This window comes from Haliotis rubra, unplaced genomic scaffold, assembly GCF_003918875.1.
Source record: "Haliotis rubra isolate DU_JTF1 unplaced genomic scaffold, ASM391887v1 Scf185, whole genome shotgun sequence".
In the NCBI taxonomy this organism is placed as follows: domain Eukaryota; kingdom Metazoa; phylum Mollusca; class Gastropoda; order Lepetellida; family Haliotidae; genus Haliotis; species Haliotis rubra.
In genome coordinates this window covers 750,242-761,726 of record NW_025765836.1, presented here as the reverse complement: position 1 = coordinate 761,726, position 11,485 = coordinate 750,242, and the positions used below count along the sequence as shown (strand labels likewise).

At 39.0% G+C, this 11,485-nt stretch overlaps 1 protein-coding gene across 1 annotated transcript; it reads right to left on the bottom strand.

Annotated features, from left to right (window-relative positions):
- Positions 1–8,852: 8,852 nt before the first annotated feature.
- LOC124273855 (succinate dehydrogenase assembly factor 3, mitochondrial-like) lies at positions 8,853–10,713 on the bottom strand. The gene is made up of 2 exons (XM_046709177.1): positions 10,240–10,713; positions 8,853–9,106 (listed from the first exon to the last, which is right to left on the bottom strand). Exons 1-2 carry the CDS (start codon positions 10,417–10,419, stop codon positions 8,942–8,944), a joined length of 345 nt encoding a protein of 114 aa, XP_046565133.1. The 5' UTR covers positions 10,420–10,713; the 3' UTR covers positions 8,853–8,941.
- Positions 10,714–11,485: the final 772 nt, after the last annotated feature.

Below are 11,485 nucleotides of genomic sequence, written 5' to 3'. Positions count from 1 at the left end.
GCGTTTCTTGACTTGACAAAGAAATATAAAAAAATGCAATTCTTAAATTGAAGAATTCGAATGAAAAATAGCTGCGCAAGATGAAAGAACCGGACTCCTTGATTACTTCTGACAATACAATGATATAAAGATATATGTATTATCGAGAAAACCTGTTTTTCAGCAGCAAAACTGAATATTTCTTTTACCAAGGCACCAACTGCCCGAAATTGATATTACAAACATCATTGCAAGCTGAAACAATCATACTGCAACTAAAAAACACAATGATATTAGATAGATATATCGTAGTGAAAATACTAACATTTCATGTTTTTTTCTACAACTTATATTTCTTGAGGTGCCAAACTGAATCTGTAAAACGATGGGTTTTTTTCATCAAAGTACTCATTCATTGTTGGAATCAAGGACGCGCCAAAGTCTACCATGGTGGTGAGAGTTCCAGAGCGTTACCTAAGGGTACCATACCCCGACCCTATTTCAATATATTGCATATCGGAAAAGTTACCACTCGATCCGATCACTCTTGCAGCCTGTTTTAAGTTTGTTGCACCCCACGCAGAAGTCCTATGATGATGGTGTTTAAATAGGTGCGTCTGTCCCGGACAATGCAGCAGGATCAGACAATACAGGGGTTGATATTATGAGCAAAGTCCCTCGCCATCGGGTTACAATGACACTCTATCAACTGAGTCAGCGAGTTTCACACCTGATCCATAGGACAAGCATATGTGAATAGTGACCAATTCGGGTGAACTACATAGAGGATCCAGAGGTGAGGTGAGGGGGGGTTTGCAGGGTTGCGCCCTCCAACACACACACCACGCGCGCGCGTCCTCAAAAAGCTGTGTTCGTCCCTGAACTACTGCGTGTAGATTCAATTTACAGGTGTCATACATTGATTCTGTACTTGTAAATATCTTTCGAAAACAAACACGTGAGCTTGAATTTTCGAATTTGGAAAACAGTTATCTCCATTCGATGCGGAGGTGGGCGTCGTTTTGAGTCAGATTCAGGGATAATTGATGATCGGTTTAAATCCGCGTAGAATCTGTTTGTGGTCAAATACGAAAACCATTATTTTCATCATTGTACGTAAATCATCTCCATATCAATCAATTCGTTCGTGCAGCGTAGATGTCCTGTAGGTGTGCTTCAAACCTTCTCCAAAACGAAAAACGGATCATTCTAAGATGTGTGGCATTGTGTTAATGTACTAATGTCTATGGGGGTTCTGTCTACACAATGTTGTTGCACAGTATTTTGCAAAGTTTGCCATATAATAGATACATGTATTGGAAAATATAGGTTGGTGGGTTTCATATGTACATATTTTCTAATACGATACTGTCGTAAGCAAAAGTCAGCAAAAAACGAACTGGTGTACCTGACGAATTGAATAAAACACACATTGTGCTTAACAGTTATTACACTCTAAATACACTTTTAAACTATAATAAATGTATACATTACATGTTCAAACTGGAAGGCATTGGTTTCAAAATGTGTTTGGTATTTACTCTAAAAGGATATAGCTTTATATAGTATAGTTTACAACAGGTGAAACTATTCATTATTCTCTGCAATAATCACCTGTGTATTCCTTCAAAATCGCTGGTTCCAATCTTGATTTTAGTATTTAGTATTGTAAATACCATTATCTGATCATTCAACCCGATAACTAAACATTGGCTGTCACACCATTTGCCCTCACATGAGGTGTTAGCCTAAATAGTTCTACTTTAGTCCTACTGTAACAACAGACATTATTCAGGTCTCAGAAAAAATAATGGATTTGTTGTGTGGATTTTACAACATTCACACACCATGCAACCTTTCATCACAATAATATTATGTCACAATTAAGAGTAATTATTGTTTATGACTGGATTCAGATTCCAGAAAAAAAACCTTTTTCAGATTCCAGAAAAGGTCTATATGATTAGAAGATCAATCCAATTTTCTAACGACTTTTCATACAGTCTAGAACAATCAGAATGATTGGACATGTGTGAGGAGTGGTTTCACAAAGTTCAAAACTCTTTGATAAATTAATTATGATTTGATAATTCTTATAATTGAACTGTTTCTAATGAGCGGGGCGAAGCTGACGTCAAGTCATGTCCCCTTCATCGTGGTGAAAACAATCACGCTGGTACTGGTGAGGGTTAATGATGCTGTAATCAGTTTGCAGTTATGTTCCTTTGTATTTTGCCATTGCATTCTCAATATGCATTTAAGAGACATTGTCAATAAACCATTGTAAGTAATTTTATTAAACAGAGCACTTGAACATGTAAATAAAATCGTAGTCAGAAATATTACTGCATCATTATGTCGGTTTGTCAATAATGGTGTATGTATGGTTGACCATGACCGGCCATCATCACGACAGAGGAAGCGTCTCTTATAATACAGAGCCCTGAGTATACATTTTAAAATACCCCAATCAGCTCCATTCCACTCTCATTTCCTTCTAGTCTCTAGTATAGTAACTCATCCCTTTCTCAGTCCGAGCAGCCCGTGTCCAAGTCATAGGTGCTTAAATAATACTCGACGTGCAGAGTTGCGTCCCTTGTTCACGCCAGGCACCCATGATCGGTTCGAATCCTTGGTCCCCCAGCTTGTTTCAAGGCTTGTGCTTGTGTGTTGTATGTCCAAGACCTACATCGCTTCGCATTATAACTGCTCTAGGCAGTTGGGATACGATGGCACGTGTAAACAAGTCTGCGAGCCTGTCCACCTGATCCCGTTAGTCGCTCTCTTAGGCCAAATAAAAATATTGTCGTTCCGATTACACCTCTTTAAAATTTAGGGTAGGCAGGTAGGATTTTCTTTTTACATTATTTTTTTAGACGTAAAGTACGAACTAATAACTCATTTATCAATGTGTAATTGTTTATTCAATCAAGCTTGCAGCCATCATGTCGACTTTCTTTATCAGAATGACCAATGTCCGTTGGTGCCAGGAAAAAACAATGGTATCTCAAACTGTGAAAGCATATTTTATTCATACCTCTAAAAAAAGTAGGGTCGGCACCAGAATTCAAGGGTCGGTCAGGTAATCGGAACCACAACATTTTTTTTTAGGCCTTATGACAAGCATGGGTTGCTGAAGACCAATTCTAACCCGGAACTTCACTGGTTGATTACACATGAATACACGGGGCTCAGTGCATGAAGATCAGATACATTATTAACAAAAAAAATTTAAAATTTATCATATAATCTTGGTAATAATATTCAGCTCTAAGTAAATACCTGATAGCGATCTTTAAATACAGGAGACAAAAAACGAATGTGCGATAGATGTTGTCAACTGTCAAACAACATTACATATACATTTTTGTTATACTTAAGATGTGATAAGGCAAAATAAAACCATTTCTTTTTTTTGTTATGTGACTACTGGACCCTCTGTATGGGGTATGGATTCTGCAAGACTGGTACACATCCCCTGGTACGCACTGAAGCAACCTGGCTACAAGCACTTTCTGAACAGAAGCTTCATTTGATCTTGAAAAACAGCTCCATTTTCATACCTGAACACTTCCAAAGAACATCAGAAATGACCTAAAAAATACACTCAGGGAACGGTTTTGACATTAGACATAGTTATATTTATAGATGATTCACTATTGATGATTGCAATGTATAGATTATATCCTCCTCTGATATTCTGACATTAAGGTTGTAAGCAATGGATGATGCTGTTGAGATTGCCTCCTTATTGGTGCAATTATGAACATAACAAGATGTTTTAACTTTAGTTGAAGAGTGGCATCCTCGTTATTGATGCTAACATCATTTCTCATTAAACAGATTAGTTTACCTTCTCGATATACAGGTATTTTTTTATATTTCTTTTTACAACCTGGAATAGCCCTACTCCTCTTGTCATGTATTGTTGTAGAGTTTATGTACAAAGGGAGATCACTCCAGTTTGTTAGTTTTAAAAGAAAGTAATAACATGAATGTTAAAGTCTCTAACTATACTGTCCACATAAAGAAACTGTGCACACAGAAAATATAAAGATAGGCAGACAGCGTCTTTATGCAAAATAAAGGTGTGAACATAGCAAGTATTGGAGACAATCAAACGCTCATGCAGGTGCCAGGCGACGTGAGGTCATTGATGGTGGCCTATGGACTTGCAATGTGTTACTGCACATGCAGCCTGTGCAGCTGCACACAACATGTGAAACTCAGAAATTGATGTCACTGTCGAAAGCTTGATCTTTGGTCATTCAAACGTTCACAAATTCACATGAAAAGTCACGTGCACATCATGCCAAGATTAACATGTGCTCAACGCCATGAAGCCATTGGAATGGTTCGAGCAGGCATGAGCCAACAACAGGTGGCAGCAGCACATTCCCTATGCCATCGTGAACACGACATCTGCATTGGTCAGGCTGCTAGGGAAACAGTAATAACGCGTTGCCGACCACCCACGCTGAAACGCCCCCGAGTAACGATGCCAAGACAGGACAGATGGATTCGGGTGACTCATATCAGACACAGGTTCCAGACACAGGGTCGTGACCACGCCCCAAACCATTCCCCAGGCCTTCATTTGGAAAATTTGGTAGCCTCTATGCGCGTCGCCGATGCACTGCTGTGCTTCACGCGCATGATGGTCATACCCGTTATTGACTTTGTGACTTTGACGTGTGACCCCCGACTCAATTTTGAACTTCTGACGTCATCGTTACGGATATTGTTCATGTTCTTTTGACATGTTGTCAAGGCCCGATACTTCAGCTTATAAAGTGTCTACATCATGTCGTCTTTTCTGTGTTGTATTCCAATTCTGAAGGAATTTTCTGTGTGCACAGTTTCTTTATGTGGCTAGTATATGTTTCATATACAAAATGTTAGTGGATTCCAAAACTAACTCACCAACCATTGAAATTTCTTATGTACTCAATAAATTTAGATTACATTCAAAGTTCCATGAACACATTACCGAAAACAGAATGAATGAAATTGGTCAATGTAGGTGGTAGACTAACATCGAGTCTTTGAAATGAACATATTTTACAGAAATAAAACTGTTCATAAAAAAATAATCATAAAATATAATGAAAGGGAGCCGAGATACTTTTTAATTTTCCTGAAACTGTGGAAATCTAGACTTGCATGCGCTTTCTTGGATATATTAGTTTCCAGTGCGATGGGCTAGCCTAATGGTCACGCTGAAGACCCGGCTTCGATTCCCCAAATGGGTACAATGTGTGAAGCCAATTTCTGGTGTCACCTGCTGTGACATTGCTGGAATATTGCTAAAAGCGGCATAAAATCATAAAACCTGTTCCAAATGAATGCAATTATGTATTGGGCTGAAGTCAGTCCACCTCGAATATCAGCTAACTGTTCAGTCAGGCTAGGTAAAAATCAAGTCACCATACCCACATTTGCACCATAGTCTCATTGTTGTACTCATACCCAGATTGTGTGGAATATTGCTCTTGCAATCAACCAATGGTTTCACCAAATTATTCACAGACTTTAAGCACAAACACAGTCTTTTGGAAAAAGGAATGCACTTAAACTACAAAAATGTCAGCACATACATGTCACTGAAAATTTGTAGTCAAATGTTTTGAGTGAGTGAGTGAGGTTATACGCCGCTTTGAGCAATATTCCAGCAATATCACAGCGGGGAACACCAGAAATGGGCTTCACACATTTTACCCATGTGGGGAATCGAACCTGGGTCTTCGGCGTGACGAGCGAACGCTTTAACCAGGAATATATCTTACTACAGGTGTAAAGACTTCACTCACTCCAAGGAAGCTTGGGTTCCCCGACTTTTCATTTTGGCACTCACTGAAATTCAACTAGTGTATGAATAACAGGAAAAAGCTATAAAAGTTTATTAGTTCATTTCAGTTTACACATCCCCATTTAAATTCCACCAAGGACAGACACACACAATTTCCCCGTCAACGCTAGCTCCCTTCTTTCATTGGTTTATGCGACTCTTTCAGTAGTTCCATCAACTGTCCAATTTGTTCCTCTCGGAAATTATCCATCAATTCCTCAGAAAGTTCAACACCAATCGTCTGTATCTGTTTCCGTTGACCAAGCTGCTTTGCCAATGTTATGTAGTATTTCTAAAACAAATGAAACAGAAAATGTTTTGCTGAAAATTGAGAAATATATATTTTGCTAAAATTACAAAATCAAATTCTATTTACCAGGAATCAAAGTTGAAGGTAAAACTCATTTTCAAGGTGCATTTCAATCATTAGCCACTAAGAAAATGCTAATCCTGATTGCAAGCTGCCTTCAGAAAAACAACTGGTTGATAGTTAATCTTGTCATCTATATATACTGAGTCAAAAAAGAAACTTCACAAAATGTAATTTGAAAAATAATGAATAATGTTTCTCTGATGATACATCTATGTATCCGAAATGGGATCCCTATCTTTCGACTCTAGAAAAACGTTAGCAAAACTCACTCAAACCCATCCATTCCTCGTGCAAATGACGTTAGTGCCAAATCAGGTTTTGCACGCGCAGTCGATCACGTGATCTTTGCATCGAAGTTTTCTTCATATGCACGTGTTTGCATTTTGGCCTCAAGATTTGAAAAACACTCTTAAACCACAGTTCTAACGGGTACTTGAAATGCCACGATTGTCAAATGTGCAACGGAACGCATGCCGCTGGCATGTTGCAAGCGGGAAGATCAGTTATTGACGCCGCGAACAGCAATGGGATGCAGCCGTTGTACTGTATATGACTTGTGAGGTCGTCTACAACAAACTGGCACCACTTCTGACCGCCTAAGGTCAGGTCAGCTCCACGCGGTGACGCCATGGAGCAGAAGGCTGTCAATCGTCTCTCACGCCACCTACGGACAGATTTCTGCCGGCTCAGGAACCAGGGCTGAGATGTTAAGAGGTCGACTGTCCTCACAGACCATTCGAAATCGCTGCGGGCTGCCAATCTCCATTCTCGACATCCATATCGTGGGCCAATATTGACGCCGCGTTTCATCAACGCCAACGCCTGCTGCGGGTCGGACGCCACCCACGATGGATTTAGAGAGAGACTGGAATCGAGTCGCGTCTTTAGCTTCAATCCAGGTTTACCCTCAGATTCATGGGATCGGCAGGCATAGAGTCTGGAGACGACGCCATGAACGGTATGCCCAATGTTGTGGACAGGAAGTCGACAGACTCGGGGACGGAAGTTGCATGGTGTGGGTGCTTTCTGTGGGAACAACCGCTCCCGACTTCTAGTCATCCGTGGAAACCTCTCAGCTGCTGCTTACCGCACGCATTTGCCAGGTGCTTCACCCCTGAACTCGCTCTTTCATGGCGCGCTCATGGCCCAGGTCTACAGTTCCAGCATGATAATACTCGGCCGCGATACCGCATGATGTTGATACGAAATTTCTTCAAACGCTGGAATCAACGTCATGGAGACTGCCATCAGGTCCCTGACCTGAATCAATAGTACGCCGGGATGCATGGAGAAGGCTTTGGTTGAAGAGTGGCATCCTCGTTATTGATGCTAACATCATTTCTCATTAAACAGATTAGTTTACCTTCTCGATATACAGGTATGTTTTGATATTTCTTTATACAACCTGGAATAGCCCTACTCATCTTGTCATGTATTGTTGTAGAGTTTATGTACAAAGGGAGATCACTCCAGTTTGTTAGTTTTAAAAGTAAGTAATAACATGAAAGTGTTAGTCTCTAACTATGTTTCATACACAAAAAGTGAGTGGATTCCAAAACTAACTGACCAACCATTGAAATTTCTTATGTACTCAATAAATTTAGATTACATTCAAAGTTCCATGAACACATTACCGAAAACAGAATGAATGAAATTGGTCACTGTAGGTGGTAGACTAACATCTAGTCTTTGAAATGAACATATTTTACAGAAATAAAACTGTTCATAAAAAATAATCATAAAATATAATGAAAGGGAACCAAGATACTTTTTAATTTTCCTGAAACTGTGGAAATCTAGACTTGCATGCACTTTCTTGGATATATTAGTTTCCAGTGCGATGGGGGCGGTGGGCTAGCCTAATGGTCACGCTGAAGTCGGTGAAGATCCGTCTTCGATTCCCCAAATGGGTACAATGTGTGAAGCCCATTTCTAGTGTCAGCTGCTGTGACATTGCTGGAATATTGCTAAAAGCGGCATAAAATCATAAAACCTGATCAAATGAATGCAGTTATGTATTGGGCTGAAGTCAGTCCACCTCGAATATCAGCTAACTGTTCAGTCAGGCTAGGTAAAAATCAAGTCACCATACCCACATTTGCACCATAGTCTCATTGTTGTACTCATACCCAGATTGTGTGGAATATTGCTCTTGCAATCAACCACTGGTTTCACCAAATTATTCACAGGCTTTAAGCACAAACACAGTCTTTTGGAAAAAGGAATGCACTTAAACTACAAAAACATCAGTACATACATGTCACTGTAAACTTTGTTTGTAGTCAAATGTTATTTTGAGTGAGGTTATATTCCAGAGCTTTGAGCAATATTCCAGCAATATCACGGCGGGGAACACCAGAAATGAGCTTCACACATTTTACCCATGTGGGGAATCGAACCCGGGTTTTCGGCATGACGAGTGAACGCTTTAACCACTAGGCTACCCCGTCACCCCCTATTTTGAAAACATGGTACCTAATTATTACCAAGTTATTTTTTCCATACATCAGCATGTTTAGCATGTATAACAAAGGCTCTGGAATGTATCTTACTACAGGTGTAAAGACTTCACTCACTCCAAGGAAGCTTGGGTTCCCCGACTTTTCATTTTGGCACTCACTGAAATTCAACTAGTGTATGGATAACAGGAAAAAGCTATAAAAGTTTATTAGTTCATTTCAGTTTACACATCCCTATTTAAATTCCACCAAGGACAGACACACACAATTTCCCCGTCAATGCTAGCTCCCTTCTTTCATTGGTTTATGCGACTCTTTCAGTAGTTCCATCAACTGTCCAATTTGTTCCTCTCGGAAATTATCCATCAATTCCTCAGAAAGTTCAACACCAATCGTCTGTATCTGTTTCCGTTGACCAAGCTGCTTTGCCAATGTTATGTAGTATTTCTAAAACAAATGAAACAGAAAATGTTTTGGTGAAAATTGAGAAATATATATTTTGCTAAAATTACAAAATCAAATTCTATTTACCAGGAATCAAAGTTGAAGGTAAAACTAATTTTCAAGGTGCATTTCAATCATTAGCCACTAAGAAAATGCTAATCCTGATTGCAAGCTGCCTTCAGAAAAACAACTGGTTGCTGTTAATCTGTCATCCATATAGTATTTGAACTCAAGTAATGTGTCATGTGTGTAGATACAAGAGATGGACATATCATGATACCCCTACATGTTTATTCAAACCTATATGTTAAAACTAAAAGCATGCATCAGTGATGTCATGTTTGTCTTAACATGCAGACTTTTGGTTGTTGATAGTGTATTTGTGTAGTGGCGGATATGGGTTAGGATGTTGGTGGGTCGTGCACCCAAAACACAATGCTACTGTAGTATCAACTAGGCAGTCGAGGATCACAGTCATTATAAATAATGAAATCTTCATCATATCCCAGCAATATTCCATGAAAACATAAATCGAGGTGATCTCCTAGAAAAGATATGTATGTGACTGCTAACAAGTTATGTGTGACAGCAACCTTTAAAACTAAATGGACAGTATATGGCAAGCTGACCAGACAAACTGAATCAAATAGGCAAAAGAAGCTTGTGCAGAGTGCACGTGGCTATTGCGGAATTAGTAATTGCATTTAACTCAGAGGGCCAGGGTTTGTACAGTAATATTTTATCTGTAAAGTAAAAAAGCTGAAACCTACAAACTATCCAACCACAATATACACAGGGGTGGAAATAACCCATTGCCCGACGCCGAGTCCAGTGGGGTTTTTTGTCGGGCAAGCAAATTTGTATATCACACTGTACCGGTGTCCAGTTGACTTTCCAATATTAATTATGTTGTTTATTTAAAAAATCAACAAGAAAACGGCCGGTATAGTGGAAAAATTATCAGGGCAAGTGATTTTACATGTGCCACTGTACCGGAATACACTAGCAATTTTAAAGTTATTTCCACCCCTGATACACACACTTAAAACTGAAACCTATAAACTATTAATAATTAAAACTTGACTCGGCCACATGTTACCAAAAGACATATTATTACAACAGAAATCAGTTCTTACTGTCCACTCTGACATGAAGATCTTTGTCTCTTGATGTGGAGCACTCTTGTGTAGTCTGAATTCCGATTTCACATACTGGTCCCCAATCGCTTTCATTTCTAGAGGAAGACCTCTATGGAGCTTTAAGATGCCTTTATATAAAGCACGTACCCTAGATACATGGCTGATGGGTGTCGCCATTGTTATCAACACTTCGATTTGTAGAAAATATTGTGATCAGTCTAAAAGTTACACAACAATCTCGAGTCAAGATTGAAAGGTGCCCAGTGCAACATGCAATGCTCTCTCGAAATGCGAGTCACTTTCGAAATAAAATACGCTTTAGCAAGATACACCTAAATGCGTTTTGAGAACTATCATGTTAAACGCTTTAGAGAATGACAATAATGTACACATTGAGCTGAGGACAGTACCTTCTCCCTACATCAATACATGCTGTCTGCTAGAGGTCAAATTCGCATGATGCTCTACGAATAAAATGGTGACCTATGATGTACTGCTTGTGCTACAACTGATAATAATGGAAGAAAATATCAATATGGTCATAAAAAAGCATTCGTTCAAAGAAATAGTTCACCTGTTATTGAGGCATCACATACTTTGCCACGAAATTAACTGTCACTGGACGCATATTCTGTGTCACATTTTCAGGGCAGTGTCAAATATTATTCGATAACGTGTGGAGTTGAAAGAATATGTGACGTCTAAGAGATGAGTTTATTAGTTAACATATTGTCCCTTCAGATTATTAAATTTTGAATTTGATAGACAGTCCGGAAAACAAGTCCATGGCCTCTACGTATTGCATAAATATGTTGAACAGCATTATATACAGGATTAATCAAATAATACTGCTCAAAATATTTATGACAAGTTATTAATTTGCCCTAACGAGACAAGCGGTACCAACCTAAAACTATTCTCTCAAAGAGACCCTTTTCCTTTTAAATATATCTTTGCGGACATAAAACTGACAAAAAGGGCAACTACGAAAACTCACAGGCAGAGGTAATCTACATGTAAATACGACTCAATCTGTCAAAAGAGATCAAATGTGGCACTTTCGTGTTTTTCATAAGAATGTGGTTTTTTGTGTGTCTGACCTTTCAAGAATTTTCTCACGTTTTCTTCAATCGTATAAGAAAGACTGCCCAAATAGAGCGTAAAACCTAGCAACCAATAATATTTTCTGTCAAAAGACATTTATATCAATAGACGATCAAGGTTAATATTACTGATATAAAAT

Excerpts from the sequence above, each read along its gene's own strand:
- LOC124273855 (XM_046709177.1), bottom strand. The coding sequence starts at position 10,419 with ATGGCGACACCCATCAGCCATGTATCTAGGGTACGTGCTTTATATAAA. Across the intron at positions 9,107-10,239 it reads TCTTCATGTCAGAGTGGACA|AAATACTACATAACATTGGC; the intron begins GTAAGAACTGAT and ends CATTTGTTTTAG.